General features: G+C 35.7%; 2 protein-coding genes across 8 annotated transcripts in view; one reads left to right on the top strand and one right to left on the bottom strand.

The window, feature by feature from the left end:
• LOC149556332 (uncharacterized) overlaps window positions 1-15,911 on the top strand; it is a 136,824-nt gene that overhangs the window by 48,625 nt on the left and 72,288 nt on the right. For all 7 annotated transcript variants that reach the window (XR_016364668.1, XR_016364673.1, XR_016364671.1 and 4 more), the window contains exons 3-4: window positions 6,938-7,066; window positions 7,296-7,358. Coding sequence is in view for 1 of the 7 variants with exons in the window: in XM_089830600.1 (XP_089686726.1) it covers window positions 6,938-7,066; window positions 7,296-7,358 (192 nt within the window). In the remaining 6 variants the exon portion in view is untranslated. The remainder of the gene's footprint in view (window positions 1-6,937; window positions 7,067-7,295; window positions 7,359-15,911) is intronic.
• On the bottom strand, window positions 13,528-14,253 carry LOC149556335 (uncharacterized). The gene is made up of 3 exons (XM_089785872.1): window positions 13,823-14,253; window positions 13,585-13,677; window positions 13,528-13,531 (listed from the first exon to the last, which is right to left on the bottom strand). Exons 1-3 carry the CDS (start codon window positions 14,239-14,241, stop codon window positions 13,528-13,530), a joined length of 516 nt encoding a protein of 171 aa, XP_089641998.1. The 5' UTR covers window positions 14,242-14,253.

Below are 15,911 nucleotides of genomic sequence, written 5' to 3'. Positions count from 1 at the left end.
TTGAACATTATAATATATAGCGTGTTTATAAACTTCTCTAATTCTTGAGCGAAAAGAGACATATATCTCTTTAACTAATGATTCCTTTTAATTATTAAACTGCAATGATGTTATTGATTAACTACCATTATCCACCTCTTCATGATATGATTGCTCATGTTAATTGTTTAATCCATATGATTATGCCTCTGCAAATTTATGCAGCATTAAAGATTATCTCAGTCTCTTACTGATTATCGAACCTTGCTTTTAACAGTAATTGTGACATAATTAATTCAAAGGCTTCCTCAATCGCTTACAATAATATCAGTGACCAGTTAGACTTCTTGAATTGTTTGATCATATCAATTGCTAACTCCCTTAATATTGATCTGCAAGACTAATCGATGCGAACTTCTGTTAATATTAACTAATATTTATTTATTGTCATTGGCAGTGGATGAGTTGCACAAATAGATTTGACTGATATATTCTTCCCAAAATTTATCCTAGATGCTATTGCTTGGAGACTTGGGTGAGTTTGACTGTCGAGTCATTCACAGCAGAGGAGATTTGCAGCAATTTTTCATTTCCTGTCCATGGCCTTGATATAATACATGTTGTTTTCCTACTTCTTTGCTGATTTTGCTGCATGTGTGAGAAGAAATTCAAGGACTTGAGTCGACTCTTAATTTTATATTATATGCGAGGGCCATGTCACTATTCCACCCGATGCCTTGTTTGACGTGGCCTTTTATTTTGGTGTTCGTAAATTCGCTGCAAATCTTTTTAAATAGGCATGCCTCTTGAATAGGTTACAGACAAAAACTTTACTATGCACTATCCTGTGTAGTTTTGAAAGAGCTCTTGCCTGGAGCCCCTACTAGAACAGAATTTGCTGGTCTCACATACCACGCAGCAGATGAATGTCGCGTACCAACACAATATATTCACAGTAGTTATAATGGAAATACATTTTAAAGACGTTTAACTGTATAAATCCCTCATAGTAATGAAAACATGCTGACAGTTATACAAATATAACCTTTATTCCAATGTAGCAGAAATTGAAAGGTGCAAGATATGTTGGTGATTCCTTTGTACTTTATTTCAGATTGAATGCTAATAAACTCCAAATAGACACAGTAATTTATGTTAATCCATTAGTTTTCAAACCACACCATCAGAGTGGGGACAACCATAATCCCTGCATGCACAATTGTCAACGCTTTAGCATCCTTGGGGCCTTGTTACAACTAGATGTAGAAGGTGTTGTTCAATCCTTCAATGCTCTCCAGACCAATCACTATTATATTCTTTGCAGGTTTCACAGGCACATGCATTCTATTCCGAGTCATCTTCTTTTCCATTTACATCTGCAGCTAGGCTCTAATACCATGTTGAGTTTGTGGATCGCTGCAAATGTAGTCGCATTGCCCTTTGAGGTATATGTTTTCCAATTGCACAAATTTCACTCATATGTATCTAATATAAGGAAGAGAATGGAGAAACATGTCTCCTCATGAGACATGTCTACCTGTTATTATGTAATTAATATAATAACAAATGATTATTCAATTATATATATATATATATATATATATATATATATATATATATATATATGTATGTATGTATGTATGTATGTATGTATGTATGTATGTATATCACACACACACATATACATATATTTCTGCACTTTTGTCTCATAGTTTATCTAATTGAAGCTACCAAACATCAACAAAGAAAACAATACACACACACACACACACACACATGTATGTATATTATATCTCACACACACATATACATATATTTCTGCACTTTTGTCTCATATTTTATTTGAAGCTACCAAACATCAACAAAGAAAACAATACACACACCCACATCACCAAGCTTGCTTATTGAAGGTAGGTTTCATGCCAAACCACCATCAATCCCCTTTACTCACCTTCAGGGAATCTAAACTTGACTTTACCACGACCAACAACATTTAGGTGGGAGTTTCCTCTCATATACACTTTCCCACCATCAAACATTTTGTACTTTGAAAACCAATCTTTGTGAGATGTCATGTGGAAAGAAGCACTTGACTCTATCAGCCACACATCTTTTGATGCATGCATTGTCAAGGATGTGACAAAAGCATCTACATCATCTTGAGAGGATTTTTCAGAGTCAGAATTAGAGAAATCCTTTCTACCTTTCTTTTTCTTTTCCTCCATGCACTCTTTTTGGAGTTGACCAGGTTTACCATAGTTCCAACATTTGCCTTGGAATTTTTACCTGGAGATTTGGATTTACCCTTCTTGTCCTTCTTACCTTTCTTGAATCTCCATTGTTCTACCATAAGCAACTAGAGCCTCCTTAGCCATCTCAGAAGATTTTCTTTGCATCTCTTTAGATAACAACAAACCAACCATATCCTCCAATTTGAAAGAGGTTGTTGTGCTTCCAATGGCCATAACAAGGTGATCCCGTGAGTCCGACAAAGAATTAGAGAAATCCATTTTACCTTTCTTTTTCTTCCCCTCCTTGCACTCTTTTCGGAGATGACCAGGTTTACCACAGTTCCAACATTTTGCCGTGGAATTTTTATCAGCAAATCCAAATATCCCAGGAGAGACTTGGATTTACCCTTCTTGTCCTTCTCACCTTTCTCCATTGTTCTGCCACAAGCAACTAGGCCCTCTTTGGCCATCTCATAAGATTTTCTTTGCATTTCTTTAGATGACAACAAACAAACCACATCCTCCAATTTGAATGTTGTTGTTGTGCTTGCAATGGCCATAACAAGGTGATCCCACAAGTTTGGCAAATAGCATAACAAAAGCATACATTTATCTTGATCATCAATCTTATCGCCAACATAATTCAACTGAGCAACTACCATATTGAATGCATTCTTGTGATCAGTAACAAACCCAACTACCTCCATCCTCAAGTAATACGAGTTCTATCTCAGGAATCACATATTTACCAAGGATTCCCTTGATAAATATCACAAAGCTTCTTCCAAAGATCAACTACAACCTTCTCTTCATGGACATTCAAGAGCATCAAATCTGCCAAACAGAGTCTTATAAAACCCTTGGCTTTTCGATCCATCTTATCTCAATCATCTTGTGTGTAGTTTGGGGTTTTGTTGAAGCATAGATCTCTATCTACAAGGATGTCCTCCATTTTGATTTTCCACAACTCAAAATTGATGCCATTAAATTCATCCATCTCTACTTTGTTGGGTATGTTTGCCATATCTAACTTACAATAAGATTTTGAATATTCCTCTGCAAAACTCCGACTGAAACTAGATCAGCACTGAAAACCCTTCCACTGAACAATAACAAAGATGGGTAGGCTCTGATACCAATTGAAAGGAAGCCAAGTGGCGGAATGTTTCCAAATGCTAAATCAAACAGGAAAGATAGTACAGATTTTTTTTATTACAAACCCTTGACTCACAAATTAGATACACACATAAATTGGATTTCAAACAGTAAACACATAACACCGAATATGCTTGAGAAAGCCCTTTCGGGAAAAACCCCAACACTCTAGAGCCATACCCAATTGTATTATCAATAATAAACCAGTTACAATACAATTTCAAGAGCCTATGCTCTCCAAGAGTAATCGGTTGTAACATCTAGATTCAGAATAATTTCGGCAGCATAACAAGGTTTTCGAATACTTTTCTCTCAATTCTCTTAAGCAACACATTGTATTTATAGAGTTTTCATGCAAAAGGAAACTGCTTCTAAAGTGTCTACATTCAATGTATTTACAACCTTATTTAGAAATTTCCTTTATGCATAATTCTCACAAATACAAATCCTAGAGAATATGCCAAATGATAAACTTCATAATTTTTGCTCCAAGTCTATCCTTGTAGAAGATTTGGTCCCATTAAGCATCTTTTAAAAAATGCACACTTAAACAATAAGGGCTCCTAAGGTTGAGTCACCTTATCCCAACAAATTGAAGTAACCAGCTATTTGAGCCTTGGTGAATTAGAGACTTTGTCGTGTACACTATGAATTGCCTCTCTTCAAGGAGATCAAGGATTGCTAAACTTTAAGATAGAAAAGAAAAGAGTTTGCAAGGGTTGTGTACTTGGCAAGCATCCTAAGATTACTCTCCTCTTTAGTGAGCATAGAATGCAAATCATTCTTGTTTTTCTTCATCTAGATTTCTGCAAACGTATATTAATAGGTTCATTGGAAAGTAGCATTTACTATGTGTCATTTATTGATAATTTTTCTTGTAACACTTGGATTTACTAGATAAAAGTAATTATAAAGTCTTTCTTAAGTTAAAATTCTTTTCTTTTTGATGAGTAAACCTTAACTTCATTGGAGTTTGTAAGACAATGTTGCAAACTTGAACATTCCTGCCCTTAAGCTTGAGTATAGAGTTGGATCTCTAAGACTATTGCGGGTTGTCCTCTCTTAAAAGACAAATTTTAAGGTTGATGAAAGATTGTGGATGAATAGATACTTAAATGTATCAAAGGATGGGGTGGCGACACAAAGATGACTAATATTAGATACCTTTGAATCTTTTTGCTAAAATACTTACCTCTTCAATCTGAACAAAGACACTTGGTTTGTTGGTCATATTGGTTGTGAATTCATGCTTCGTGTTTTGTAAAATTGATGAAGGTTTGATTCTTTTGCTTAATGTAGATGCATAAAGTTGTCAAAAAATAAAAAATGAAAATGACATATTTGGACCTGCCTAAATTTGGTTTCTTCATAGTTCCAGAAACGTTTGTATAAATCAGCTCTAGAGACCTTGACACATTTTAAGGAGCTTTTCCTGGAATTTCCTCTCAATGATAATTTACTTATACATAGATAATAGAACCATTCAATGCATTGGCACATGGTGGTTGTGGTCAAATACTGATTCTCAAAGAGTGTTTATATTGTCTGTCTTAGTGATTAAAATAATACTAAAAGAAGGAGAAGCCCAAAGAGAAAGATGGAAAATAACATAACTTTTGTGGGAAATGGAAACTTATTTCTCCTATTTTCTAAGTGCGTTCTTTGATATCTGGAATCTTACAATGATTATGTATGTTCTTATGGCTATTTTACAGTAATCACTTTTTTTCTTTGAAAAATTGAGGTGACTCTTTCTTTTCTTATCAAGAAGTACCTTGATCTCAATCACTTTCCTCTTCCATTTGTGCTTATTCTTGTAAGTGATCTAATCCTTGGACTTCAGATCTTTGATGATTTTGTTTTGCAATATTGGGCAAAGAGCATATGGGAATATGTAGATTAGTTGCCTTTTAGCAAACTTTTCATATTGATTTTGAGAATGAGCTCAGCCTCAAATTCAAAAATTCAATGAATACATTACAAATAAATTTTCCTTAGCCTTTAAGTTTTAGGAAATGTAAAGAAATCAAATAAATTCCAAAAATTGTGGGCTATAAAATGAATTAATTAAATTCCTAAAAGTGCAATATGTTAATAAAGACCATCACAAAAAGCTAAGATTTGGACTGTAGCTCTCTTATGTGGATCCACAGAAACTCTAAAACTCACTGAAAAATTCCTAATGTTTTGCACAATATGCACACTTTTTTAAAACTGGGGTTTCCTTGGAGTACATCCTTTAGGTTGAGATGCCTTGAAAGAAAATAGCACTTGTTTTGATACCATGTAGAAATTAACAGGTAATACACCCCTCAGAACCAAGATACTAAGCATTAACAAGACAAGAACAATGTGAGGAGGAGTCAAACAGATTTGATGGTTGATACATCATTAGATTTGGATGTCTATATGTGTGAAGGGTACAAATAGATACGGTGGTGCCTATAGGCTAAAATACATTTATAAAATTTGATACTTGATAAAACAATAGGTTTGGATGAGTATATGTAAAGCTTTAACAAGACAAGATCAATGCGAAAAGGAGACAAATAGATATGATGGTGCACATAGGCTAAACTACTTAAAATAAAATTCGATACTTGATAAATCAGTGGTCTTGGATGTGTATACACATGCATATGCATGCCAAAGGATGGTGGTCTGGCACATATCAAGAGGAGGCTGACTAATTAAGGTACTTTATTAAAAAAATTCTGCAAAGGGCCTTAGACAAAATAGACAAGATTACAATGCCCAATACTTAGCGAAACTCTATTATTCTGCAATTTCGTTCTTGTAATTCTGCAGCTACATTAGGAAAAAATCTTTTCATTGTAGATGTTTTGCTCTACAACAGTCTCCTGAGCATCACATGTTTTATTTCAAATCTATGATTTTTGAGCAGCTGGAGCATTTGTTGATCATGGAGAAAATTGAAAATGGGCCTATTAGATTCATAGAGAAACTTATGTGGAGATCTTCTATTCTTCTTTTCTATGGTTACTTCTTTATATTCCTTCAAAGAGCTTGTGCAACTGTATTTAGTAGGCAAGGAGAGAGTTGATGTTCTTTTCTCTAACCTGTTGATGAATGAGAAGACTTAATGACAAGTTATTAAAAACGATTTCAAATTTAGTACCGATGAATCTCTTTCTAGGATTTTAATGTGGATTTAAAATAAAGTTGTTTTTAGAGTACCAATTTACATTGTTACTAATGGTTAGGAAAAACCTAAAGGATTGATTGTTTTAGTGGAAACAGATAAGTGTTTTCAAATATCTTGTTTTTCACAAAATATTTGATAAAAAGAATAGAACCACTTACGTAGTCCTGGTATGGCACAAGGAAAAATAGCTTGTGATTTACCCCATAAACCCTACCAGAGCTTTATATTTGGCCTGCAATGCTTGTTATGAGTTGCTGTAGCTAGTAGCTATGCAAAGATGGAATTCTATTCTGATTTCTTTTATTCATTTTGTTGAGCTATCTGACTCTCAAGTTCCTATATTTTTAAATTGTGTTTGTTTATTTTTGAACAACAAATTGACAAACTTATGCTTTTGCTTTTCCAGGAGGAGTGATAGCTGAAATAGAGCGATATTCTGACAGGTATAAACCAAATGTGCGCATAAATCGCCCACCACTTTCTTCTGTTCTAAAGCTTGCTGCAGCATATTTTCCTTCAGAGATATTGAACCAAGGTATGTATTCTTAGATATTACTTTGGATTTATTTTGTTTCACTAAAGATTGTCATACTATGTTTCCTTTCCGAGGAATTTATCTCAGCATATGATTAACCATAAAGAAGAAATCTTCTACTACTTTGAACTATTTTTAGAAAAGGATTAGTCATCAGTTGAGTCAGTAATCCTTATAAAATTTATTGCAGCTATGATTAAATGATATTGCCATGCAAAAAAATTGTTAGGTTCAAAGCGGACCCGTGCATACAAAGGAACATCACAATGGACAGTACAACCAGATGCAGCAGGTAGCCCATCTTTCCATGCCATATACTTTGTTTTAACTTTTAAGATTGTGCGGCTGATATAAAATCAGTTATTGCCATCTTCTTCAAGGAACTTTTACTGTGCCTTGTGAAGCTAATTAACATTATACACTGATCTCCAAATACACATCACATCACATCATTTAAAGCTTTACATTCAATACCATAGAGAAATGAGAATAATTTGGCATTCAGATGGGAATAGTCATTTACCTGCCAAATACATTAGAAATGCAAAAATAAATGAGAAATGTCATTACGAGAAGCTTTGGGACTTGTGGGATGCTTTTGGTTGTCTTTGCGACTATTTTGTGTGCAAGAAAAAAGTTTACGTAAACACCATTTAAACTAAAAAATATCCCTTTCTAAATGCATGGCATGCATCCCCAAGAACCTAAATACCCTTTACAAGAGACTGCTGTGTAGAGGTGTAAATTTATCTGGGACATGCTATACATGTGGAAATAATTTTTCGAATAACAAGGTCAGTGTTGCAAAGTTTGTGTTTACTTGATTCAAACTGTGAGGTCATTGTTGCATTACGTTTGTGGCCTTCATTCAGAAAAAAGGTATACCCATATTGACAATGTTAGGCAAAAAGATGCCTAGACAAAGGTGTCCAAGTGACCAGAGTAGCCTAATAACAGTGAACTGTTGTGATTGAAGGCCATGGAAGAAATATTGCGCAGCTCTGTTTGCACTATGACAGAAGATCTTCTTCTTCATTGCCTTCAGGCTCCAATAATTGTTTAACAACTTTACAAAAGGCATACCCATAATGTATATATCTGATATCATTTTTTCACAATCTGTGTGACCTTCATTAGGAACATGTTATACCATATTGACAATACAAGGGAAAATGATGCCAAGGCAGAGGTGGCCAAGTGACCAAAGTAGCCTAGTAATGACTACTTGTCATAAACAAAGGCCATGGAAGGAATGTCATGACCAGTTCCATTTGCAGTAGCGTTTTTTCTTTATTGCCTCCAGGCTCCAACAATTGTTTAAGAACACAATATTTGTGTTTCCTGCATGCATGCATAGTACTTTAAGGAGAAGGTTAGCTGTTCATGTTGGTGGAAATGAGTTTTGCTATTATCCTTTTCATCATTTAGACAAGATTAATATTTATCAGAGACTATCTTCTAACATGGGCTTTGCATGCTTTGGTTAAGCCAATATTATGTATTGACAGTTGTTGGATTGTTTTAGGTGTGCTATGCATATCTTTTTTAGTCTTGTGTAATGTATAGTGACACCCTTGTCGTTTACCAATTTGTTGTATTTAGGGAAAGGTCCAACTTGTACACAATATAAATCATGGAGGAAACTCCATAGTTAAGCGTGCTCAGGCTGGAGTAGTACTGGGATGGGTGACCTTCCGGGAAGTCCTAGTGCATCACCCGTGTGAGCATCACCTAGATCCAATGAGTGCTAAGTGTTCCATTCATTCTCATGAGAGATGGATTCATGTTAAATCACTACTCATGAAACATGGATCAAAGAGTTTGACTCAAAAAGCACACAGTTAAATCCTGATAGCAATATCACAATTTGACTTACTGTGGAAATTATCTCCTACTTAACAATATAAATCATTTTTTGTTGTTGTTGGGGAGGGCAGGGGACAAAAGAGCAACTGTTTAGGATAATATACATTTCCTCCAAGGCATTAGTGATGTTACACATACTTGCTTCAGTCATCTGTAACGTAGATAATAATCTGTCTAAAAAGGACAACTCCAACCTGGACTTTTAGAAAACCAAAAACTTGTTACATGGTGACAAATAGAAACCATTTAGGATAGCCAATGGTTTCTTCCACAAGTATAAGCTATCCCGCTTCTAGAGTGTATCATATTGTCCATCTTGCAAGTGTTTAGAAATTATATTAAGTCATTCATCCTGAATGATTGCAGCTCAACTACACGTCGGCTTCAAAGCATGTGGAATGTTTTCAGTCACATGGTCTAAAGGGTGTGTATAACAACCATCTTTCTTACCCCTTAGTTTCTCTATATTTAACATTCAAAATAAGCTATATACATATTCACATACATGGGATTAATAGTTATAACAGATTAACTGGTTCTCATGAAGTACCTTAACTAACAATTGGAGATTTATTTCATTTATTTAATTAAAACAAAAGGTCAAATTGCATGGAAGAGTGAGATCATTAACTAGTTGATACATTTAAATGTCACTTCATTTAATTGAGAGTAAGTGATGCAACTGCAACATAAATAATTACATATCTAGCTGAACTTAAATGAGCATGAAAGGAAATTCAACACCCGCTAAATCGTATCAGGCTAAGAGTGTAGACCCGATATGTCTTGTGCAAGTCTTGGCTTTGGTGGAGAGGAGAAACATTGTCGAAAGCTTAACCACCCAACCACAGACCTGGTGTATCTCCCTCTCACTCTCAACTAAGAATGACCCTACCTTGCATGGGATAAGGCACGAGAACACCATCTCGTCCTACCACCAAGGCATCCTGGTGTTAGAGTCTCAACTATACAACCGACTAGACTGTGGAACCCTCTTATCAGCCTATCCATCCAACTGTAAGTTATCCTGACCTCTAGTGATCACATCAACATCATTTGCCACTAATCCTACTCTGGCCAGGGATTTAACTAATCCTACTCTGGCCAGGGATTTACATGGGCACTATGTGCCCGATCGCCCACCTCTCAACTTGACAAACAAGACTACACCCAACTGCCCACCATGAGCTAACTCAGTTAATAGTTCCAGACTTAAGTTTCCTTTTTCTGTTGTTTAATTTATCACTGATTCAATCTCTTATTTTGCTGGGATATTCCCATAATCCATTGTTCACAGTCCACACCTTTCATCTTGGCCATGCTCAGCCATCCTCAATGATCCTTGGTGTGACTGTCCATCATTCATGGAATTTGCAGGCTGTTTATACAGTAATAAGTTCCCTGCCCTATCAGGAACTTTATAATGGTATCAAGAGTAAAACATGGCTTTCAAAAGAATTCACCATTATACGGCAAGGGTACACCTCCTTGTCTCAGAGACATATGTAACTTAATGCCCTTGTACAAGGGTGTACAACTTGTACAGATTGTTCATTTTAATTCAGAAAGAGAACCTCATTTGTATTAAAAGACAAGTTATAACATGTGTCACAGCTTAGTGCAAGGCCAATGCCTTCATTCCTCATCCAGTCGTGCTCGGCCAATAGAAATTATTAGGCCATTTTTCTCATGGAAACAATAGAATAATAGACACAAAGATTGAGTAACGACTGGCAGAGATTCAAGTTATAACGATAAACTTCATCAACAAATGTATGGCTTGTATGCTTGGATACAATACTAGACATCTTGAGATTTGATAAGGAATAATAAAAACATTTCTAGAGTACAACCTGATGGGGCTGTGATGCAAGCAATCTGTATCCTAAGCATAGTTGGAAAACTCGCCAAATGCAAAAACTCGCCAAGCCCCCCAAAAGTTTAAATGGGAAAAACTCGGCGATTTAAAAAAAAAACTCGGGAAAAACTCGGGAACCTAAAAAACCACTGAAATTTAATTAAAAATACATTAATTTTGCAAAATTTAATGAGAAGATGCATCTAATAAGTTAATTAAAGACAATACAAAAGAAAGAAACAAAGTTTAGATATATATAAATGCATAATGCGTACAAAATTGCATTCTCATGCAGAATGCTCATGGTAGGAAGCAAAATAGTAAATTACTAAATAGTTTCAATCTGTCAAACTAGAAGTAAATACTAAAAGTCTAAATCATCAATCCAATGTCAATCACATCTTCCTCTTTCCACTTGCACTAGCAGGAAAGTGAGGGGGTCTAGTCCTAGAAGAAGTGCCCCGCACTGGGATAGGAAATTTAATTAAAAATACATTAATTTTGCAAAATTTAATGAGAAGATGCATCTAATAAGTTAATTAAAGACAATACAAAAGAAAGAAACAAAGTTTAGATATATATAAATGCATAATGCGTACAAAATTGCATTCTCATGCAGAATGCTCATGGTAGGAAGCAAAATAGTAAATTACTAAATAGTTTCAATCTGTCAAACTAGAAGTAAATACTAAAAGTCTAAATACATCAATACAATGTCAATCACATCTTCCTCTTTCCACTTGCACTAGCAGGAAAGTGAGGGGGTCTAGTCCTAGAAGAAGTGCCCCGCACTGGGATAGGGCGTGAGCTGCGTGACTGTGAACTCTGTGGCTGTGCCCCCTCGCTCGACGTCTCTACTGACTGGCTCGGCGTCCTAGAAGAGGATGCATCTCCTCCTAATGGTAATGCCTGATCCTCGCCTGAATCATCATCATCCTCGTCCTCATCCTCAATGTCATCCATAATGAACTGAAAATCAGTGTTAGCCTCCCCCTCCATGGCTTGCCTCTCCAAATCAGCGATTTCATCTAGTGTAAACAATGGACTTGGCTCCTGTGCTGTCCAATCAGAATAAGGATCTATCTCATCTAGATCAAGTGGACCAGGTAGTTTTAAGAGCTTTGCCTTTTTTATGCGCAACTTAAGATTAGAGTGCACATAAACAAGGTCATTAAGCCGTTTTTGAGTCATTCTGTTTCTTTTCTTTGTATGGAGGACTCAAATAAGCTCCAATTGCGCTCACAATGGGATGAGCTACAAGGTTGGGATAGGACTCTAAGAGCAAATTTCCTTAAATTGGGGGTATTGCCACCCCAACTTGCCCACCAAGCATCTGCAAAAAAAAATTAAAAAAGTTATAAAGCAATAAAAAAAAAAATCAGAAGCACAACTTATCAATTAGCAAAAGTTTTAAAGTTTGACGCTTTACTTGGTGCTTGAGTAGATCTTGCTCTCTTTGCTAGCATAGAAGAGAACAAAGGACCCCTTGATTCCACATAGATTTGTTGTTCGGTCACAATAAGGTCTCTCTCCTCTTCACTTGATATCATTCTCTCAATGCATTTAGAGAGACCTTCCATGACCTTTCCATTAGGATCTGAGTAGGAATCATTAGCCCTAAAACAAATAGAAAATGATATCAAGTCTTACTACACAACCTTAAAAAGTAAAGTAAAATAAAGGCTTATTAAAATCCCAACTTCAAGGACAATCAATTATCATAGTACTTGAATTTGGGATTGAGGAAGTAGCCTGCTGCATGAATAGGTTGGTGGTGCATATTGTTCCACCTCCTATCAATTATTTCCCAAATGGGGTCAAATCTGAGACTATCCCCGTGATAGTAACTTCTAACAGCCTCTTTCGCCCTATCCATGGCCTCATAAAGACCTCCCATTGGGGATTGCTGCCCATCACATGTGCGCAAGACTAGAACCAGGGGCAGAGACATCTACATTTGAAATTTGAAAAATACAAATTAGTTAATAACATAGTAAGTTATGAATTGATAATGAAACTTGAATAAACTAAAAATATAATGAAGTTACCTCCACAATCTCCTTAGCCTTTGCAAAAAAGCTATTATCAAAAACTATTCGTGCCACAGCCTCTCCTTCGGGCTTCTTTGAGTAAGGTGAAGCAACCCAATCAGCACACACAAACATTTGCTCCAAAGCCAATATGTGGTCAAGAATATTTTGCAACGTCAAGAAGACCGTTGCAAACCTTGTCATAGCAGGTCTCATCAAATCTTTGCCTTTAGTGGCTTTTCTCATCAAACTGCGAACCCATGGGTGATTATAGATATATTTCGTGACTCGCCTAGCATCTTCCACAACTGGAATCACCCAATCAAGTTTTCCTATGTCCTCCAAAAGAAGGTCAAGGACATGTGCTGCACAAGGTGACCAAAAAAGTGTGGGATGCCTCTCTTGGAGGATTCTACCTAAAAGATTAGCAAAAAATCAATAATCAGTAACAAACTTTCCATATTTAGTATTTACAAATTACATCAAATCTAAATTGAATAATACCATAGCATTACATTCATGATTCATATTGATTCAAATATAAAAAATTAAATCTACATGTTGCCACATATGCTGCTGCATTATCTGTGATTATTTGCACCACATTCTCTATTCCCACCTCCATGACAACATTCTCCAACATTAAAGCCAATGTGGCTGCATTTTTCACTTTGTTGGAGGCATCGACAGATTTCCAAAACACCACATCATCTTTGCAAGCAATCAAGAAGTTAATAATGGTTCTACTTCTTCCATCTATCCACCCATCAGATAAAATGGTGCAGCCATATTTCTTCCACTCTTTCTTTTGGTCTTCTATCAACAATGTTGCCCTACCAACCGCTTTGTCAAGCAACCTACAAAATTTAGGTGTAATATTAAATAAAGTGTAAGTGTTAGTAAAAAATTAGGAAATAAGTTATAACAATTAAGATTTAAAATATAACAATGAACTAAAGTGAATCACAATTATTTACAATTACTAAATAGTAAAATACTAACCTTCCACTCATATCCTTGCGATTAGGCGGCTTGTACCCTTTGCCTGATATTGTCATTGCATTCACCATATTGACCCAATAGGGACTATCAACGGCATTCATTGAGATATTGTTGAAAAACCAAAAATCAGTTGCTGCAATATCAGTTTGCTCATGCACCTCCTTAAACCATGCAATGCCCTCTAATGATGGCTGTGCTCCAGGTGTGTTCCTGGGCACAAAATAACCACCTATCCCTGATGGGGATCTGGATGGTGATGACGAAGAAGTAGGAGATGTAGAAGAAGTGGAACCGGTAAAAGAGAAATTTTGTTTGCGGATCCGTGGGCCATGAAGAGATCCTGGTATGTTCTCAAGTGCTTCTTCTTCCTCTTGCATATCAAAAGGAGCTCCTTCAGATTCAGCTATGGCTGCCCTCATAGCTAATTTTGCCCTCTCCCTATTCAATTTTTTCTCTTCAGCAGCTGCAAGTAGGGCATTGATGAATCTTTTTTCTTCATCAGTTACCTTGAGACAGGGATTTGAGTCATGTTTCTTTATGCCTGCAAGGTGATATTTGAGGTGGTTTATGCCTCCAGAACTAATTCTCTCACAGAGAATGCATATCACCTTCCCAATATCATTTGGACTTGGAGCTTCATAGGCATATCGCCATGCCTTATCTCTTGCATTTTTAGGCCGAGTGCCTATATATCCAGATGGGCATGGTGTTTGTGGCCACTCTTTTTGCGGGTTTGTCATTTTTTTAATGGTTGACCGCTGCCCTACACATAAATATATAGAAAAATGAATAAACAAATTTAGAACTTAGAAGCTAGGGTTTCAAATGATTCAAACTTCAAACTTCAACCATATCCTTAGCAAACAACAAACTTCAACCATATCCTTAGAAGCTAGGGTTTCAAATGATTCAAAATGATTTTAAATGATTTGAAAACATTTACTAACAACAACAAAAACAAAAGAACATTTGTTATAAAACTATAAAAAGTTTTCAAACTATGATAAGATGAACATACCTGGAAAGAAATTTGTCTTCTAAAATCGGTTAGAATCCTCTACAATCCACTCAAATCCGCCTTGAATCACTTGCAATCAGCCAAGAATGCCTCCAAACCTTCTTCTCTTCACTCCTCAAGGCTCTAAACAATGCAAATACAACAAAGAATGAGAAAAAACACACTCATTGTTGCTTTAATCCGTCACAGGCCTCGTTCACCAGTAAATTGCGAGTTTTTCATAAAAACTTGCCGAGTTTTTACCACACTACTGAGTTTTTAAATCGGCGAGTTAACTAGTGAAAAAATTGCCGAGCTAGGAAACTCGGCGAGTTTTCCATCTATGATCCTAAGAATCCAGGCTGCGAGCTTCCAATGTCAGACTTTTTGGCCTCTATCGGCACCACTGATGTGATGGAATTTTTACTGAGATGAGATTTAGTAGACAAAAGTATAGAATTGCATGTGTATTTTGAGAGCAAGCCCTTGAGTAACTGCGATTTTATAACTTATAGAGTAATGCTCGGTTACAAGGGAATCATGCCCGACCAAGAAAGAGTTACGTGCATTAGAGATTTGCAATGTGGCGAGCACAAGTTACAGTCTTGATAGAACTTGAAAAAAAAATTCAAAGGGGCGAAATAATAAGGAAATTATAAGAGGCTGATAGACTTTATGCATTAATTTAATTTGACGTAAGACAATAAGAAGTATAGAATACTTCCCATAATTTATTGTATCAATAATACTCAAATTATTTTTATATTTTTGTGTTAAGTTTGTAGCTTCAGTCAGAGTGGTTCAATTATGAGATACATAGTTGTTTGGTAATTCATCATATATATATATATAGGATTACATATATTATTTTTAATATATATTAACTAATGATGATGGCTCTTCATTCAGTTGTTTGTTAAATCATCATATATATATATATAGGATTACATATATTATTTTTAATATATATTAACTAATGATGATGTCTCTTCATTAGACATGCCTCTCATATTTATAAGAGATTCAAATCTGCATTTAGAACACACCAATAACAGTGGCAGTGTTAGTGCATTTGAAGAAAACGATCCATGT

Source organism: Cupressus sempervirens, chromosome 5, assembly GCF_028749045.1.
Source record: "Cupressus sempervirens isolate cs-2001-9-10 chromosome 5, ASM2874904v1, whole genome shotgun sequence".
NCBI classification, from domain to species: domain Eukaryota; kingdom Viridiplantae; phylum Streptophyta; class Pinopsida; order Cupressales; family Cupressaceae; genus Cupressus; species Cupressus sempervirens.
This window is presented reverse-complemented; position numbering and strand designations above follow the sequence as displayed.

Coding starts and splice junctions, on each gene's coding strand:
- LOC149556335 (XM_089785872.1), bottom strand. CDS start 14,241: ATGAGGGCAGCCATAGCTGAATCTGAAGGAGCTCCTTTTGATATGCAA. Junction 13,678..13,822: donor CGCAAGGATATGAGTGGAAG/GTTAGTATTTTA, acceptor TAAATTTTGTAG/GTTGCTTGACAAAGCGGTTG.